This window comes from Lepisma saccharinum, chromosome 7 (assembly GCF_977018435.1).
Source record: "Lepisma saccharinum chromosome 7, izLepSacc3.1, whole genome shotgun sequence".
Taxonomy (NCBI): Eukaryota; Metazoa; Arthropoda; class Insecta; order Zygentoma; family Lepismatidae; genus Lepisma; species Lepisma saccharinum.
In genome coordinates this window covers 97,688,660-97,709,772 of record NC_139235.1, presented here as the reverse complement: position 1 = coordinate 97,709,772, position 21,113 = coordinate 97,688,660, and the positions used below count along the sequence as shown (strand labels likewise).

The 21,113-nt window shown below is 37.4% G+C and overlaps 1 protein-coding gene across 2 annotated transcripts in view; it reads right to left on the bottom strand.

Moving 5' to 3' along the window:
* The window catches only part of RabX5 (RAS oncogene family member RabX5), an 84,510-nt gene that overhangs the window by 30,270 nt on the left and 33,127 nt on the right, over positions 1-21,113 (bottom strand). For both annotated transcript variants that reach the window (XM_083125711.1, XM_083125710.1), the window contains exons 2-3: positions 6,350-6,408; positions 789-1,031 (exon numbers count right to left, since the gene is read on the bottom strand). In XM_083125711.1, the coding sequence (XP_082981837.1) occupies positions 789-1,027 (239 nt within the window). In that variant the 5' untranslated portion in view covers positions 1,028-1,031; positions 6,350-6,408. The remainder of the gene's footprint in view (positions 1-788; positions 1,032-6,349; positions 6,409-21,113) is intronic.

Below are 21,113 nucleotides of genomic sequence, written 5' to 3'. Positions count from 1 at the left end.
ATAAAAATATTCTGGGCAAATTTAAACTTTACATCAGCACTGGTATCAGTGCAAATTTGAATGAGTATTGGTACTTGTATTTGTTCAGCCTCAGTTCTACTGTTATGCTCCAGAAAACATAGATGGTAACACTGTCAAGTCATTCACAAGTATTTTTCATTGAAACTATAAATGTAACATTTGATCTGCTATGCTGCAAAGCATAACCAATCAAAATCAGTGTTCGCAAATTGTCAGATTCACTGATCCACCTCATATTACAAGAGTCAAATGAAAAAACCTTAAAAGTCCAATAAAAATTGTAGGACAGACTGTATACAGCTCAAATTTACATGAGGTATCAACTGTTATTTACAAAATGATCTCAATGCTGCAACACTAATCAAGTGAGCTTCAAAATTACATTTTTGTGATTTTAAAGTTGGCGCCTCCTGTACACACTTGCACCAGTGAAGAGGAGTGGTTTCTTGCCCTCTGTCAGCCGAAAACTTACAGAAATATCTTCGCAAATAAAAGTTAAATATCTCTGTGCATGCTTACCACATCAGCAAGTTTACTAATGGAGGAGAAAGTTCGATGATGGCCTCAGTTCGCAGCCAGATGGGTGGAATGGCCTTCCCAGTGGCTCATAAGTGACTGCACGTGGGCCCCAAAGACTTATTCTTCTTAAGGTATACAGGCACTAAGTACAAGTTGAAAATATACGTAGACCAGAAATAGGGTTGTGCCATATTTGACTCCCCTTGTACATCAATGCTACATTTTAAGTATCACCAACTTCAACGTACCTGTTTACGAGACATGTCTTCCCTACGCCAACATCTCCCAGAAAGATAGCCTTTGAGATTTTCAAGCCTGTTGTAATGCTACGGGAGGAAGACGCCAGCTCTTTCACAGCATCACTAAAACCCAACTGTGGGTATGGAGTGGCATCCGCAAGAAACGGACGAGGAAACATCGCAATCTGGCGATCCTTATCGGCCCTGTCCTTCAGCATCTTCAAGACGGCTGAACGAGACTCACGCATAGATCTGGTGAAATTATAATGACATGTTACAAAAATTATATTTTTCTAACACATTGTATACATAGTCATACAATATAAAAAAAGTATTGCACCAAATACAAGCAAGTGGTTGAAAATTGATTTGTCTCTAATGTTTATAAACGTGGGAGACTCTGGTTCGGTTCCCAGGATGGGTGATCTAAGGTTGGAATTTTTCCAGCCTTGTCCCTGCATTAAATGGCTCTGGGGCTCACCCAGCCTCAAATTGATGGGTACCTGGTGGCAACCCTGACAGGTAAAGTCAGACAGAGGATGGTGCTGATCATATCACCTCCTAAATGAGCAAAATTGTGTGAGGACCTAACCCCCCCCCCATCCTCCAAATGTGCCTTCATGGCATGGTGCTATATGCATGGGGAACTTTACCTTACCTAATATTTATAACAATGGCATAATTTCTTTCTCATTTTGTTTTGTTTCACTTCATTCCAGCAACACGGTTCCTTGCCACCACTATTTCATGCAATGCGAGACAAATACATGAGCATCCCAAGGGAGAAGCGGGAGCGCAAGGGACCATTGTCCCATCTTGGAAAATGAATGTTTCACACATATGATTTCATATCAGTAACAGTAATTTGCATTAAAATATTATAAAGGATGGTTAGTTAGAGATCATTGAAGGAAGACGATAATTTCAAACCAAGGGAGTGCTCTTTTTGGGGGATTGCTTAACCCCCCCCCCCTCATGGAAAAAGTACTGCAGAGGACCTTGGACTTTAGATTTACAGAGGTTGCCACCCTCCACTTCAAAGTACAAGCAATAGAGTTTTGTCATAAACAAATCTATTCTACATACCTTCCTATCGAACAGTCAACATCCGTAAGTGTACAAAAATAGAGTTCTGAACATAAAGACTCTACTACAGAATTGTGGGACATTTTGCATCAATTCTTATGCTGTCAAGTCCTTTGTCCATCTTCAGTTAGATGGATTAATGCGGCAGTATAAGTGCAATGATGAGTCCTTTGTTTGAGTTGCTGTTTTAAGTCCACTTTATGCACAGTAAGGCTAATTGGGACTGGACCTACAGTTTGAAGTGGGATCCAAACCATGTGCCTCCACCGGGTATCGAACCTGGGACCCCTTGATTACAAGGTAATGATGCTACCACTGTGCCATGGGGGAGGCTCAATGATGGTGAGTCCTAGTGACATTATTACACGTATTATAAACGGATGGTACAATGACCTGCACATTTCCTGAAAGAGCATTGGAATTCATGCAAAATAGCCTTGATTCTAGTAATCTGAAAATTCATATATTGACCTTGTTTTCAACAATGAAATAACCGAAGATTAGGGTGACCATAATATTTTGTCCCAAAAATGGAACATTCCAAGAAAGTAAGTTTAGCCCCCCTCCCCCTTTCAGATATATCTATAAGGGTAATTATAAAATTACTGTTATAGAAGTATGGATCACATAAATGATACATCACAAAAAATAGATGAAATATGATGTCCCTTTGTGCAAAGGTATTATTATAATTTCGGTGTGATTTACAGTGTTTCTGGTCCCTTCTGATCAACTTTTGATGTTAGCCCGATGCCGAAGTTAAGGAGTGCCAGAAGCATTCATCAGAAGAATCAATCTTCTTCTTCTTGAGAACAATTTTATTATTCACCAACAATTCATAAAATTCCCACATATCTGACACACAACATGAGGTCTGTACTTTCAGTTTGTGTCAAGATTCAGGAATTTAAATTCTTTTTGCAGGTTTGTATTGTAATTACGTGTACGCCATGCCTATTCATTGCTCTACAAATATTGGAACACACACAAAACAGTACGACTGTCTGCTTGAACATTTTCCCGATGGCGCAGTGGTAGCGTCATCGCCTTGTAATCAAAGGGTCCCGGTTTCAATACCCGGTGGAGGCACATAGTGGTTCGGCTTCCACTTTAAACTGTAGGTCCAGTCCCGATTAGCCTTTCTGTGCATAATAATAATAATAATCCTTTGCGCAACAGCCCATGAAGGGCCTGGGCATACCTACCGACTGCCGGTCTCCCTCCCACACTTTCTCTCGTCACCTCTAAGCGTGGAGATCTTCAACCAGTATTGGAATAGTCGGGGGGTCAGCCCGACGTATCCCCAGCCGTTATAGTAGGTCGCCTCGACCGGATTACGCTCACTCACTCGGAGCTCCCCAATTTCCTCACGATGGTGGGTTGCCACCGGCCCTATACGCAGGCCGAATAAATTCCGACCAGAGCCGGATTCGAACCTACGCCGTCCCGCAGCGAACGATCTCAAGACGAGTGAACGCCTTAACCCGCTCGACTACGGAGGAGGACTTTCTGTGCATAAAGTGGACTTAAAACAACAATTCAATTCAATTCAATGCTTGAACATTCTCCACAACAAAGGAACAATTTGACTGTTTTGAAGTGCTTGAAACAGAAGAGCTGGTTTGCCATGGTGTAGCCATGATACTATTTAAAAACTCCCATCAACATTTTTTTATTTACATAAAATGTATCTCAAATTTGGATTTGGTTTTCAAACTAACTTCTAGACTTTTATAAAATGGGACAAATAGCGGTTTTTAATAATATCGACGGGACAACCAGGACACGCCTCTGAAACGGGGCAGTCCTTGTCAAAACTTGACGTATGGTCACCCTACTAAAGATGGAAGTATGTTCTTAAGCATATAGAACTGTGGAAATGTTTATAAAGACAAATATTACACTGGAAAAGCTAAAAGATTCAATATACCTCTTTGCTTTTAGCTTAGTTTTGTCTGCATATGAGTACAATGCAGAATAAATATACTTGTCGATATGCAATGAAGAGGACATAATTTGCAAATAAAAATAAACATTCAACACAAGAGCTGAAAGCTGGACAAAATTATTGTGATTGCATTACAAGTTGACGGAAGAAAGCGAGGCAATAAATTGAATTCCTTTTCCAATATTTAAATCTGAGGTCAGCACTGTAATTGGTTCAGAAGATTAATGGTGAGGACACCAGAACCCACAAATTATACATTTCTTTTACTAAAAGTATAAACCAGACAAGGTGCATACATAAAGTAATGGAATATACTATTTTTTTTAAAAAAACGAAGTGTTACCTGTGAAACACAAAAATTAATATCTTTATGAATTAACAGTAAAATCACGTTGGCAATAATTTTACAGGGTGACTACACTAAGCCCCGTGACAGGTTAAATTTGCAGCAACTTTTCGCATATATCGAACAAAATGTGAACACAGAATGTAGTTAAGCTGTCTGGGATATGAACAGCTTGGTGGTTGAGGCAAGAGTGGCACGGGAGATGCTGAGGGCCATTCTCGAGCAGACTAATACATAAAACCTGCTGCAAACTTAACCTGTCGCGGGGCTTAGGACACGATAAAATTCAAACTTTAAAAAATTCAAGGGTACAAGCAGATGTTTTCTCTATTTCAACCTTACATATTACTGCCTCTCACCACCCACACACAGATACACACAAATATACGATAGGTCACACTAAAAGTTTTTAGACACGCGCAAGTAAAACACTGGAGACCAAAAGTATGAATGCTATAATTTTTCAAAGTATTCTCCATGACAGTTGATACACTTGTTCATCCGCTCAAACCAAGTGTGAAAAAGCACTGGGACCACACATCTGCAGGCACCTCTTGAATGCACTGAACGAAGGCGGTGACTGCCTCCTCGGGAGTAGGAAATGGAGAACCTCGTAATGTATCCTTGATTTTAGGGAACAGGAAGAAATCACAAGGGGCGAGGTCGGGACTGTAAGGAGGATGAGTCATTTCTTCGATGTTGGAGGCTTTGAAGAATTCAATTGTTCGTACTGCTGTATGGCTGCCGCATTGTCTTGCTGCACAATAATGCGACTTCGTGGGCGTTTTTCATGAACTTTCCGTACGATCTCCGGTAAACAAACCATAGTGTACCATTCAGCATTAACGGTCTGACGTCCCTGTAGCGGCACTGTTGCAATATGGCCTGTCCGACTGAAGAAAGTGGCAACCATTTGTTTGCCAACACTTCGTCCCTTCCTGACTTTTGTTGGTGGGTCTTCATCCGGGAAGATCCACTGCGTTGACTATCGTTTGCTCTCGGGTTCATAACAGTACACCCAAGTTTCGTCACCTGTTACGATGTCATACACTGCATTTGATTGTCCTTGGTTAAATTTGTCCAGCATTTTCATGCACCATGTGACCCGTGCCTGCTTTTGCTCCTGAGTAAGATGGTGTGGGATCCATCTGGCACACAGCTTCCTGACACGAAGGTGGTAATACAGGATCCTTTGAACCTGACTCATACCAATACCCAGTGTTGCACTAATAACTGCATATGTCACCCGGTTATCCTCCTCTATCATGTGACGCACTCTGTCGATGTTTTCTTGAGAAGTTGCTGTCATAGGACGACCATCACGTAATTCATCACTGAGTTTCTGACGTCCACGTCGAAATCCTAAAAACCAATTAAACACAGTCGCACGGCATGGGGCTTCCTCCTGAAATGCATTTCGGAGCCTTTCATAACATTGCTGCTGCGTTAAACCTGCTCGAAAATCGTAAAAAATCATTGCTCTGAAGTGCTCCCGTGTTAAATCCATTTTACTGTACACACACGACAATAATTGACTAATTCCTGGCACACAACAATTAACAACTATAAATTCTCCAGCATTATAACACTTCACAGACTACTAACTTCAACATATCCTAGAGACAATGTATTGCTGCAATCCGTGTTGCCGCATCTAAAAACTTTTAGTGTCACCCACGTATTAACAATGTATAGGGTCTCTGTGATTCCAATGTATCCAAAAAATATAATTCAAATCCATTAAACGGTATATATATTTAAAATTTGAGTTTTTATTTACCACTTCACATTCACAGACTCGAATCTTCAAACACAAGCCACACATCTATGAAAAATTCATGATTCTACAAGAATTTCGAACTTAAATTTACCTAATCAACTCCAAGATATCTTATCTTACAATAATCTTCCGCCTCTCAGATAGATTGTTCTGCAAAGGACACTAACGAAGTAAATGGATTGAGAGAACTCTGCTTTCTTTTCCTTCCTCGATAAAAATAAAAGCTAAACTGTGAGAAACTAGCCTCAGGGTATTCAATGGATCACCACATCTATGGAGAAAAAATCACTCATAATTCCCGGAGCCAATGATTCATGCAGAATTTCCAGGGAGTAGCCTGTTTTACCACTTTAAGTCTGAATTACATTTTTACATACATAAATATGCATATAAATAACCTAATACTCTACCTAAATTTATATCCTCAGAAAACTGTTCATTCTAACTTCTCACATGAAGAAACCATAACCTAAAAAGGAAACAAATGCCATCAGTCTCACAAACAGAGAAGCATCATGTATCTCATCTTCACAATAAGAAGGTGAATTCATAATTGGGAAAAGAGAGACACGGTAGTATATAAATACGGAGAAACTAGTTCCAACAAGGATGATGGCAGTGGCCACTGATATTAATTCGAAAAAGTAAAAACAGCTTCGCGGATAAAAGTGAGTACTAGTTTCTCCATATTTATTTAAGATGAACATAAAAAACTTGGGTATTTCATGTGTATGGTGTATACACATATATAAACATCCTATAAGTGTTGCAACCTACATGATGGAAGCCAATTTAAATTGTGTTAGTACACTTCGCAACATCTTATTTGACCGCCCTGAAAAATTTCAAAGTCCGGAATTCGTAAATTTGGCAGCATAGCGCTTCAGAGCCAACTAAGAGTAACCAACTTTGCAACATTTCTTCTTCCTGAAAAAAAACGCTCGTGATTTTTTTTCATTCTTTCACATTCCATAAGGTAAAGATACTCTAAAACAGTAATAAAATATATGAGTAGACAAAAAAAATGTTAAGTAGAAATACGAATGTTGAAAATATTTCAAGATTCTTCGTTCTGAATTTCAAAATAGGAAAATGTATGTGCATTGTGAAACACTGAACAGGTTCTCAACCACCTGGAAGGAATTGCGGTCACATTTGAATGCAAGAAGGCAAATTTATGATGATTTTATGCAAAATGTTTAGTAAAGATACCTTGCACAACACCAAACGATTCTGCAAAGTGCGTCTTTTCCTTGGTTCTTGGCGAAAAATGGTTCGAAATTCGGGCACAATGTTGCTTCAACTGAGATTAACGTGTTTTACTCAGCTTCCTGTTAGCAGTCTCCTGGAGTAGTTGGTTAGATGACAGCACTTTCGTTTTTTACTGTTTTCGTCAAGATCGAAACATCGTAGGTTCAAATCCCACCCTTTCCTTATTATTTTATCCTCTTTATTTACCGAGTACGAAGTGTTCTAATAACGTAATATAATATATATATATATATATATATATATATATATATATATATATATATATATATATATATATATATATATATGGATAAAAGCAAGGAGGGCCAAAAGGGCTAAGTAAAAATCAAATAAGGTAAAAGGAAACACTCACCGGACAGTAGAAAAATTCAAAATTTTCGCTAATTTATAGCATCATCGGTGTGAGAAGAAACAGAAGACGGAACCGGAAGTTGGGGTTCCGGTTCCGTCTTGTTTCTTCTCACACCGATGATGCTATAAATTAGCGAAAATTTTGAATTTTCCTACTGTCCGGTGAGTGTTTCCTTTTACCTTATTTGATTTTTATATATATATATATATATATATATATTAATAAACATATGCCCGACCCTGTGGCAGAGAGGTTAGCACATCGCGCTGCGATGCCAAGGGTCCCGGGTTTCGAATCCCGGTCGGGCTTGGTTGTTTGTGAATGTCCATTCATCAATTTCATCATTTCATCACTCATCCCCATCTTCGCAAATTAGCCAAGAGGCACAAAACGCGAAGTAAAATAAACTAAATCAATCAATCATTTAATAAACATACATGCACCAACGGAAGATAAAGATGATAATACTAAAGATGATTTTTATACAGAGTTAGAACAGGTCTTTGATAAATTTTCTCAGTATGATATGAAAATTCTGTTAGGTGACTGTAATGCACAGATTGGCAAAGAAGAGACATTTAAACCCACGATTGGTAAAGAAAGTCTTCATGAATTAAGTAATGATAATGGTATAAGATTGATTACTTTTGCAACCTCAAAGAATTTAATTGTGAAAAGTACCACTTTTAAACATAAAGATATCCATAAATATACCTGGTCTTCTCCAGATGGTAAAACTCATAATCAGATAGATCATATTCTCATTGATAAGAGAAGGCATACTAGTATAATTGACGTTCGTACACATAGAGGTGCTGACTGTGCCAGTGACCATTATTTAGTAATTGCTAAATTAAGAGAAAGACTCTCAATGATAAATCATAAGCAACAAAATGTAAAAGTTCTAAAATTTGATACAGGAAAGTTTACTGATGAAAGAATTAAGAAAGATTACCAAATTAAACTGTCAAATAGATTTGATGTTTTGCAGGATTTAAATGATGATGAAAATATAAATGAAACAGACGTAAATAAGAATTGGGAGCACATACGTAATGCAATAGAATCAGCAGCTAAAGAAAGTATAGGATACCATAAACCGAGAAAAAGTAAGCCGTGGTTTGATAATGAATGTCATAATCTAATAGAAATAAGAAATCAGGCTAGACTTTGGTGGTTAAATAACTCTGATGATACAAATCTAAACAATTATAATAGAATAAAGCGAGAAGTTAACCGCACGTTTAGAAGTAAAAAAAGAGATTACTTGAAAAGCAAAATTAATGAAATTGAAACAAACAGCAAAAATAAAAATATCAGAGATTTATATAAAGGTGTAAATGAGTTTAGAAAGGGGTGGCAACCTAAAGTAAACTTGATAAAAGATAAAGACGGTGATTTTCTAGCTGACCCAAGGGATATTCTAAATAGATGGAAGAACTACTTTAATGACCTTTTAAATGTCCATGTAGGAGATAAATCAGAAGTGAATGAAGTACACACAGCAGAACCTTTAGTTCCAGAACCTAACTTGACGGAAGTTAAAGATGCTATTAAAAGGCTAAAGAATAACAAAGCACCTGGCATTGATTTAATACCAGCTGAGTTAATTAAATATGGTGGAAATTCATTAATATGTCAAATTCATAAATTAATTTGTTTAATATGGAATAAAGAAGAAATCCCTCAACAGTGGAAAGAATCCATAATTGTTCCTGTGTTTAAAAAAGGTGATAAAATGAACTGCAATAATTACCGTGGAATTTCTCTACTCTCAACAACATATAAAATATTATCTAACATTCTTTTAACAAGACTAACCCCATATGCTAACGAAATTATAGGTGATTATCAATGTGGATTTAAACGTAACAGATCAACTACAGATCAAATTTTTCACATCAGACAGACACTTGAAAAAAAGTGGGAATATAATCAAAATGTCCATCAGCTATTCATTGATTTCAAAAAAGCATATGATTCGGTCAAAAGAGATAAATTATATAATATATTAGTAGAGTTTGGAATACCTAAGAAGCTTGTTAGTATGATAAAAATATGCACCAGTGAAACAGAAAGTAAAATTCGTGTGGGTATTAATATGTCTGACAAATTTACAATTCATGGTGGGTTAAAACAAGGAGATGCATTATCTCCATTGCTCTTTAATTTTGCCTTAGAATATGCTGTTAGGAAGGTAAAAGAAACTAAAGAAGGACTAAAATTAAATGGTGTGACTCGGTTGTTAGCATATGCAGATGATGTAGACTTACTGGGGGATGATGTGAATACAATTAAGAATAATGCTAAAATATTTTTCAAAACTGCTAAAGAGATAGGTTTGGAAGTTAACGAAGAGAAAACTAAATATATGCTTACAGGCCGAAACCAAGTGTTAGGTAATAATCAAAATCTAATTATTGATAACAACTCGTTTGAACCAGTTTCCAAATTCAAATACTTAGGAGTAATATTAACAAATGAAAATGATATTAAAGAGGAAATAAAAAGTAGGCTTAATTCAGGAAATGCATGTTACTTCTCTCTTCATAAACTTTTGTCTTCTCGTTTAATATCTAAGAAACTAAAAGTTAAAATATACAAAACAGTAATTTTGCCTGTAATATTATATGGATGTGAAACTTGGTCCCTTACATTGAAAGAGGAACATAAATTGAGAGTATTTGAAAATAAGATCCTTAGGAAAATCTTTGGACCTAAAAGGGATGAGGAGACAGGTGAGTGGAGAAGGTTACATAATTTAGAACTACATAATTTGTATTCATGTCCAGATATTATTAGAATAATTAAATCAAGAAGACTTAGGTGGGCAGGCCATGTGGCACGAATGGGAGAGGAAAGAGGAGTTTACAGGATTCTTGTTGGGAAACCTGATGGTAAGAGACCTGTAGGAAGGCCAAGACGAAGATGGAGGGACAACGTTGAGATGGACCTAAGGGAAATCGGTAGGGATGAAAAAGAGTATATAGATCTTGCTCAAGATAGGGAAAGATGGAAGGCCTGTGTTGCTGCAGCCATGAACCTTCGGGTTTAAGAAGGCGAGAGAGTTAGTTACTAAATTACTGTAAATATTTATGCGATGCATGCTCGGTGGCGGCGATTGGGTTTCAAAACTGATGGGGCAAGGTGGTGGGAGGGGGGAGGGCAAGGACAGTTTCTTTCCCTTGGTAGATAATGTTTAGCATAGTGTTGGGTCATCTGCCCCTCCACACTCCATAATCGTCGCCTCGTGCATGCCTCAAGTAATGCTTCTACTAATGTTTTTAATCTTTCAGTGATTGGCAGGATTTTAGGAAATACTTTTCCTTTCATTCAGCTGTTATAAATTAACACATATTAAGAACTTACATGTCAACTTTCTGCATCCGGAAATGCTGGACATACATCGCATAAATATCAACGGAAATATCCAAGAAACGTAGATAAGCATTCTCGTCCAAAGCAGTTTACTTCCCGAAAAAGATTTTGCAAAGAAGTAGGTTTCAACCAATGACCTTCCATTCCATAAGCAAACGACCACCCTACACCATACGGTTCACGTTATTTTATGACTCGGTTCGGATCTCACTTTAAACTGTAGGTCCAGTCCCGATTAGCCTTACTATGCATAAAGTTGACTTAAAACACCAAATCATCCAATTCATCTCCTTTCAGAGTGGGCCTTCTATGATACTGTTAGTGTTGCCCACGAGACGAGACGAGACTTTGGTCTGTCCCGTCCCGTCTCGTGGAAATGCTGTCTCATCTCGTGTCTCGTCTCGAAAATATTCGTTTGTCCCGTCTCGTGTCCTGTCTCGAAGGGTTCTGTCTCGTCTCATCTCGTAAAAGTGATCCGGGATATCATGCCAACAAAAGTCAAAAGTAGCAGAAACACAAAATATTTTTCCGGAAAGTGGGATAAAGCTCCAAATATTTTACCCATCGCGTGATGAGAATAAATAAGGTTCGTTAATCATGAGGACATTAATATTAAAAATGCAGTTTGTTGGTCACTGATTGCTAGGTATCTTATGAAATCTACTTTGTGGTTTTTCTCGCTTCATACAACTGTCTATCCGTCGTACATTTATACCAAGTTTGTTAGAACCTGTCCCGTTTCCCACGCTAGCGATCGCTCGACAGTTTTGGTGCCAATGAGAAATGAGAAAAAAGTCGTCTGCTGGGCAGCGAGGATCGAATAGAAGCCAGAAGAGAGGAGCTTACGTAGACGTTGTTGCCACGTTGCATATTTTAATTTGCTACCTGGCTTTGGCTTTGCCCAGCACGGAGTTCAGGCAATCTTCAGCAGCAACACCGCTTGGTTTATGCTAGAAAAGCCAGCGATCAGCTACCGCGGGAAGCCGGACAGGTTGTAACAAACACGGTATAAGTGAGTGCTCTTTTTCATTACTGCTATACCTTTTGGAAGTCTTGAAATGTTTTCCAATAGACCTTCTTTCTTTCTGAATGTCGAACTTCCACGCACTATGAAAATGTACATTTTTTCTTTAAATTCTAAGCTTGGCGCTGGGGAGCAACAAAAAAGTTTTTAAATGTGTAGTACGAACACAAAAGACTATATAAAATTTCAATATTTAGTAAATTACAAATAGAAAGCATTTATTGTTCTTAATATTGTTAAACACCTTCTATGACATAAGTTTCAAAAAGTGTTTCTTTGTGATATTGTGCTGTTTCTTATGCCCAGCTTATGACGCACATAAAGTGTTCCCCTGTGCATAGCACCACGCCATGAAGGCGTATAGGGGGTGTGGGGGTAACGCCCCACACTTTCTTGATCCGGTCGTGAGTGGGGATGATGTGATCAGCATCACGCCCCTGACCGCCTTTACCCCCCAGGGTTTCCCCCAGGTACCCATATTATTCGACGCTGGGTAGGCGCCGGGGCCGCTTCCACCGTTAGAAAAGTTCCCGGATTTGAACCGGCCGGGGATCGAACCCGGGACCTTTAGCATGGTAGTCAGACGCGTTACCGACTGAGCCACCACGGCCACTTATGACGCACATACTTGTTTGTTTTCCCTTTAGCCTGTAAGTCCGGTACCACCACCGCTTGATCTAATTTATCCTTCAGCAGGCACGCATCTAGAAATATAAGTCGGGGGAGGGTGTCTGAGCCAAGTGTTTCAGAAAAATGATAATAATAACATTAACGACATCAATTAAGCAAATGTTTAAATTAATGCATTAATATAATTCATAGGTCTATTCACTTAAATATGTAAATTAATCAATTCTATTATTGTTATTGCATGACATGTTACAAAGATGGTAGAAGAATAGTAATATAACAGCACGAATATTAGCTAATATGTAGCTTACGTGTAGTTAAGATCGTCAAAACCTTCATAAAAACAGCTGTCCTGGCAAGAAAATTAATGTCAAAAAGGTGTTGAATTGAATATTTGCTGAATAACAAAAAAAGATGTTACATCCAGTTGACAAAAAATAAAGTTCCTGATTAATATTTTATGCTCATTATTATAAGTAGTAGCGTACATAAAACTTCGTTGATACTGCCATTCAAAGCAGTATGATCCCAATAGAATCCTTGTTTTCTAGTAAGTTCGGCAGGACTTCGATTATGCTAAACAAATATATTTTTTGTTTAGCTAGAGCAAGGCCCCAGGAGGATGCAAGAAGCCTTTCCTGCAAAAGTGTATGTTTTACGAAGCGAAGAAACGTGACAAAACCACCACGTATGGAAGACAAACTTGAATTAAGTTTATATCGCACGTTTACAGAGCCGTGCCTCCTGAAGTTATAAAAATCCCAACTTCAATGATTCTTTTAGACATGCTATAGTTGAAAAAAATATGTTTAGATGCACCCAAAGTGCATCATTATCAGATTATGCATATAACGTGTTATTGGAATCAACATATTTGTGTAAATTGGGTGCCTCCCCGATGGCGTAGTAATAACGTCGGGGTCTTGTAATGAAGGGTCCTCGCGTCGATACTCAATGGAGGCACAAAGTGGATCGGATCACACTTTAAACTGTAGGTCGGTTCGCGATTTAGCCTATTTGCGAATCAAAGTGGACTTAAAAAAAATCAACCTTAAGAATATTAGAATAAATTAATTCACCCGCAGGTAAGTCAAATTTCACATATCTTTCTTCATCCTCGTTCATAGACTTCCTGCAATACTCTTGTGTTGCATCCCACCAGGTGCGAAAAATTTCCCTGTACTGCGTTATTTCTTTTCATAACAGTAAGGCTAAATTCTCGTTTTATCTGAACTTTTAAAAAATGTGCAAAATACATCCCTATCTTTAAACAACCACCCTTTCCCATGTATGTGTAAAATAATCCCACTCTGTCTCAGAAAACCTCTTCCTAAGATCAAATGAAGGAAACAACTCTCAAGTCTCAACAATTATAATTTTTTGCTTAAATTTCCTATAATTTATACAAACAGTAGCACATATCACGTACTTTGGTGCAACATTGTGAACAGCTAATGTTACTTTCCTCGTCCTAATAAATTTACTTCCAACCAGTGACGGCGCCAGGGAAATTTGACTGGGGGGGGGGAGGCTGGCAACAAAATATTGTAAGGGGGCAGTCACATTAAAACGCCCGAAAACACTACACACATATATATATTATACTTATATAATAATAATTATAATAATAATTATTGTTATTATAATTATTATTATATTCATGTATGGTGTTTTGTGTGTGTCTTTTATTTAGAGTGGATGTTTATTGCCTAAATTTACTTCTTGATTTAGAGTTTATCTCCACATGATTCATTTTAATAAAGGCATTAATTCTTTTTTATTGGTAAGTTGCGTTGTCTCTAGTGGCCTATTTCAGTATTGAAAGACATTCATAATTTTATAATTCATCGTCTTTCTTGAGATGAAACTACTGATATAAATATTTAAGTTATAAGATAATAATATAAATGATGAAAATAATGCTTCTAAGAGTTTAATTTTCTTGCAAAATAAACGAGACGTTGTAAGAAATGAATCTTCTTAAGTATTAGAAACAATGTGAGGCACTTAGTGAAGTGCAATTCTCCTGTAGGAGAATTCTGCTCTATGTGCTTTGGAGAACACATTGCGCACCTTTGGTACGTTCAGGACTTGACATTTCTTTTCAATGGCAAGAACAGCCAAATGAGGCAGTTTGCATCCAGCATCCTGTTTCGAGCAAGCCTTTTCAAAGATTTTAAGGACAACCATCTTCGTAACGCTGAAGAGTTTTGGGCAAAATTTGTGTTTCACCTTTCAGGGAAATGTTATCACAGGATAAAAAAATCAGACAAAGGTTACAGTTATCTCATAATTCAAGAAATATTCTGACCCTGGCAATACACAGGCACCTATGGAGTTCGTGGGAAGAAGTTCTTCGATTTTGATATGTACGAGAAAGAGCGAACCTGCATCTAATGATTGAAGAGTGGCAAATCCTAATAAGCATTCTTTTACCTGCCCGCGATATGTTTTTAATCGAATTTTAAGTGTAATTTGCATTTTAAGGTTCACGTTCAATACATTTCCAAATAATATCCCCTCATTAACTTCAAGAGTATCGAAGAAATTCCCTTTGTTAAGGTTTGCTCAGACTCATCATCTCGAAATTCAAGTCCCTGAATAGTAAGAAACCGCGATGAATCCACAACAACTGACATGTAGTGTCTGGTTTTTCTCCGATCACCTTTGGTCCTGGGTTCGATACCCAATGGAGGCACTTTAAACTATAAGTCCAGTCCAGATTAGTCTTACTGTGCATAAAGTGGACTTCAAACGCCAAATCAACCAACCAACCAAATCTTGAATCAACTTCGAATGTCTTTTAATAATTAGCGTTGTCACTAACGACCACGATTAGAATAATTTGCCCGTACTACCGATGATGTCTTGTGGTCCTGAAAATATTCGTGATGTTTTAAAATCATCCCCATTCAACACTTTTCCCCAGTTCTTAAGACGGGTTAAAACTTAGGTTAATCTGGGCTATTACAGGACGTAAATGAATGAGAAATCACCTATGCCCAGGTCGGCGCTCGAATCTTTGACGAAGCAAATTAATATTTGTTAATCAAGTTGGTATTATAAGCAGAAAAGTGATATCATGCAGAATACACCACTTTGAAAAGGTGAAAATCGTCATACTCTTATAAATGAACTCTCTTATTATTCGATATTTAATTAACTTCAGTTGGAGGGCCCGGGGGGAGGGGGGCGAAGTGTCCGAAATGGAGCGTCCCTCTGCCTCCTCTGGCGTCGTCACTGCTTCCAACCCTCTAATAACTTCGCTGTTGATAGCCTCACCTTCGAAATGGAAGCTTGTGTGTCGGCGATTAATACAAATAACTTGTGTTCACTGTCCCTCTTTCATTCAAAGTCTGCCGTTTTCCTTTTCAGCTTTTCCTGCAAAACTTCCTGTCAGCAAGCAAACCAAATTACAGAATTTTTATTGCCCCTCCCTTGCATCAACTTTCATTCCTACTTTAGGCCTGGATTTATGGCACGTACCCGCTACTGCAGGTCAACCTCACCCTATGTTTGGTGTTTGCCCCCTGAAGCAACGGTGTCCATTGTTCAAAGCGAAACCTTTGTCAGTGGGGAACGGCGAAAAATAGTCTCGGAATACACCCTGGTCGTAAACAAGCTCCCGCCACCCTGACATTGCTGTCAGCTTCCCTGTGAAGTTCGATAAAACTACTTTGTGAAATGTGTTTAATAACGAGTGAAAATGTAGACAGTAGATACTACATGTATTTTGCTCATAAACTTGAAGGCTAAATTTACAGAATAAAAAGAACAGCTACAACATTCCTTCATCTGATTTACAGAAATGCTAATAGGGACTGTACCCACAGTTTAAAGTGGGGTTCAAATGAGCCTTCACCGGGTATCGAACCCGGGACCCCTTGATTACAAGGCGACGATGCTACGACTGTACCATCGGCGAGTCACCTCATAGAACAAAGTTTCCTTCTACGACGATTATACAGAACTTAGTGCACTTCCTTCATTTGAAATCTATTCTATATCAGCCTCAGTATTTCGTTATTACAATCCAAGGAATAGTATTCTCCTTAAATAAGAAATAAAGAAATAAAAAAAAGCATTGGAAATAATCTTCAAACGGACGTAAAAAAACGAATCCAACCACCTGCAGAATGCCTGAGGGAAACAACAAGAATTTTCTGAACAAAGACATATCCGAAATTTCCATAACATTCTAATAATTTCGAAACCCGTGCAAATAATCAAGTGGTAAAATCTTGTCGTGGTTCCCTGTAAACACTAAAATCACAGATCTTTCCAAATTTCCCATATTTTCTCCTCCTCTTTAGCTCTCAGCTGTTCGGAGTGGAATAATGCAAGATTATTTGTCCCTAATTATCTCCTTCTCTTAGTCTTGCTAATATCTTGGACTCCTTAATAACTTTCCCAACAACTCCTTATCAATTTGTACTGCCATGTTTCCCACAATGCTTTTCCTACTTCCTAATAACAATCACTTCTGTACACCCTTTCATGTAAAAATTAAATAATAAAAATAAACCATATCCGTCGGTCCGTTTATCTTTCCAACACATAGAGCTGAGACTATTTTTACAAGATAAACCTCGGACGCAGACATTCCACGATCTTTTGGCCCCTCCTTCCACCTTCTCTACCTGCCCTTTTACTTCATGTTATTCAGAATTGTATTAGTATCTGGAGTACTATCGTAACATAAAGTTATTAACCTGGAATATTTTTTTTTAAAAAAAATGGGGAGTAACGCTGTGTTTCGAAAGAGTATAGGAAATAAGTTTAGGTATTCATTCATGCCTCTCTCTAGAATAGTCTTCTTATTTTGACTTAATACACGCTTATCAACGTTTCTAATTGAAATACTTTATTCCAAGCAAACAAGTATTTGAAACTGATTAAAAATTTTGTTTTTATTTTTTCGAGACATTCGAGACGAGACGAGACTTTTCAAAAGCCGTCCCGTCCCGTCTCGTGTCTCGTCTCGAAAACGAGACGAGAAAGGCATTCCGTCTCGTGTCTCGTCTCGTTTTCGAGACGAGATGAGACGGGACATGTCCCGTCCCGTGAGCAACACTAGATACTGTAGTCTGCCAGCATCCGAAAATACAGTTCTGCTTCGCGTATACCAGAGTGTAATTGCATTTAATATTGTGACTAATTCTACTTTAAAACTACAGATTAAAGCGATAATAGTGCCCAGAAAAAGAACCTCAAAGTAGATCTTCACACAAAGTATTTTAATCCATTGCCAAACATTTCAGTTAAGAATAATATTATGCTTTTCCATTTACCGTATTTTCGATTCATGGTGAATTTGCTAAAAGGACCATGTCAAGAAATCTAAATATGTAAGTTTTACTAGTAAATGCATTTAAAATGCACGAAACAACAGGGGAGGAGAAAAATAAACCTCAAAAATAAGTAAAAATGCCACAAAAACTGTTAAAAATACTGACAAATAAACTAAAAGCCAAAAAAGGCCGAAAAATGCAAAAAAAAAAAAAAAATGTAAAATAGAAAGTGTTTTCAGGCTCTAATTGAAGGGAAACAGACATGATATCAAGTTTAGTATTGTTTTTAAGGATCAGAAAAAAAGTTGATTTTTCCTCAACTTCCGGACCCTAATTAGTAATTATGACCATTGAAAAAGTTGGAGGTAGCTTACTTAAAATTTTCTTGCTGAGGGATCATATCGTCCCATATCTCCACTTCATAATAAAGAAAAACATCAAGTTCATATTTCGAAAATGACGTAGTTTTCCACCACGATAATATGATTTTCATAGTTTGAAGTTTTTCTTGTATGTACGCATTGCTTGCATGATAGAATTATTTTCCTGTAGTTTACGGTTATTACAAGCATAAGAAAACAGTTTTTTTCTTTGTGACGTTTCAGGAGAACACACGCTCCTTTCATCAGACATTTATTTTCATTTTGACTAAAGATACAGTTATAACAATTGTTTATAAAATAAATGAAAGGAGCGTGTGTTCTCCTGAAACGTCACAAAGAAAAAAACTGTTTTCTTATGCTTGTAATAACCGTAAACTACAGGAAAATAATAGTTTGAAGTTCGTTAGTATTATCTTGCAAGGTTTCCATTGTTTTAATTTCGCACATATTTTATATTTCATACGTTGAATATCCCTTTCCTCTCTCTTTTCATACAGTCTTTGGAAAAAAGCTGAAGTTTCTTGTCAAACGGGGTCTGGTTCAAATGACTCCTTTTCGCTCTCCTGTTCCTACTTTAAACAAACAACAAAATACTTCGTAACTAAACGATTGCTCGTTAAAAAAAAAGGAATTTTTACACAATTTACAAAATATGACAAAACGCCAATAGACATGTTCATCATTTTTCCCTTTCAGCGTTTCTCGATTTTATCTGAATTCGTTTCCTCATGAAAATTGCCATGAGGAAATTATAGATATGACATTATGTGTGAATTGGTTTCTTCAAACTGGTAACAAATATTAACGTGAGCTACATGGAGAAGAGGTAGCGTGCTTGATTGTTACGAGGGAGGTCGTAGGTTCGATTCTCCACCTAGGCAGCGTTTTTTTCCGGAGTAAATCGTTGGGTGTAAAGTTTATCCACCTTGCTAAGAAGTTAACATTGGTCTGTATTTCACGAGAGGAAAGGAAATAGTAAGAGAAAGTTATTTCGATGATAGGAGGAAGTCACATGCCACATGGAATGCGCAGAATCAAGTTACGTAGAGCTAAGTCTGTAATTGTGGTTTCGAATATTGCAAAGTTAGTGCGGAGTTTGTTATATCTGATACTCGTACTTTCTGTTCAAAGAAGACAAACATTTTAGATACAAAGCAGTGAGGAATTAACGATCATTATGAGGTTTTGAATTTTTTGTTTGTCACTCACTATATAAATACTTATTAGTAGTTTCTTATTGAATCGGCCTTCGTCGCAATAACAATTTATTTATGTTAATTAGCGATTCGCTATTAGTTTTAGACGCATGTTAAGATGGTGGTGAGGGGATTGACAAGTCATTACGAAGGAACGGACATAAAATTACCAATCTTAGCAATTTGAACTCATTAAACGCTCCCGTTCGTTACAGTACTGCACTACATCACTACTTAACATAACTGTATATCTTTTTTTAATATATCGAAATCAAATAATAGATATTTTAGGTGTCAGTAAAGAACAAACAATACATAACTTATATAACATTACATTTTGCATCCTGAATACATATATGTGATTTGTGAATTAATCATGATGTGTGTGTTAACACAACATATGAACAATAACTAAAATAAAAGTTTTAACTTTAAATCCTGGAAATCTCCAACTTCTAAGGGGAAATATGCACAGAAGGGACGTACCTCTAGTGTGCATCGGATTCATTTTTAAATATTCTAATATCAACAGTATCTGTTCAGCAAACAAAAAGAAGAAAAAAGAAAGAGCAGAGGGTGGGATTTGAACACGCGACCTTTCACGCTTGATGAAAAATAAAAATACAAGCGTCTAACCAACTGCTCTACGTTAACTTATTGACGTTATACCCTTAAAAACATGTTGACGTTTATGAAGACTCCCACCTTCCTGTGTTTCAAGCACATTTTCTCGACAAGTCGTGTAAAATATATGTTTTTGAGAACTATTCGATATTATGCAAGGTATTGTAAATAAAATGTCGCATAAACTCCTCACAAATTTGCTTCTTTCTGCACAAACTTGATGGCAATTTCCTCCAGGTGGAAAAAAAACTCTGTTCAGTGTTTCAAACCCCCCAAATTTCAAGTCGAGCAAGCAGAATCGTAAATATCCTTCAAGGTTATTTTTCCAATTTATTATTTCTGTTTGATTGTGTATTATAATAGCAGTTTATACTTTCTAAGTTCATGGAAAGTGTTAAATTGAAAATCTATCACCGCAGCGTTTTTCGTCTAGTGGAAGGACCTACTCAAAGTTGGCTACTCTCACCTGGAACTGAAGTGCAATGTTGCTAAGTTTACAATTTCGGGACTTAGAATTCTTTCGGGGCGGTCAAATAAGTTGTTGCGAAGTGTACAAGAACAAACAGCAACAAAGTGTAGTATTTGCGTTATATTAATAAAATGCTCCAGGACAAGTTTGAAGGTAAAAATACTTACTTGTTTCTTGTTTTCAGCAAAACAAAATATGCCAGTAGTACTTAAGAGCTATGTGTCATGACCAGGCATTGAACATCAAGGTACATTTGGTGCCAGTGCACTACCACTAAGCAACCAAACCGAACTCAACCAACCTCCGTGGCAGAGTGGTAAGCACAGCATTGTATGGTGCCAGTGATTCTGGGTTTAAATCCCAGCCTGGAAATGGGTGTTCTTTGTGAGTATCCCTTCATCATTGATTGCATGAAGTGAAACTTGAGGATGCATCAGCACTTAGGCTATTTTGCACCTGTCACATTATACGATGCCCACTCCCTTACCATAGCAAAAATATAACTAACATAAGTGTAATGTCGAGCGACTAAAATATTCTTACCTTGGTTAAAAG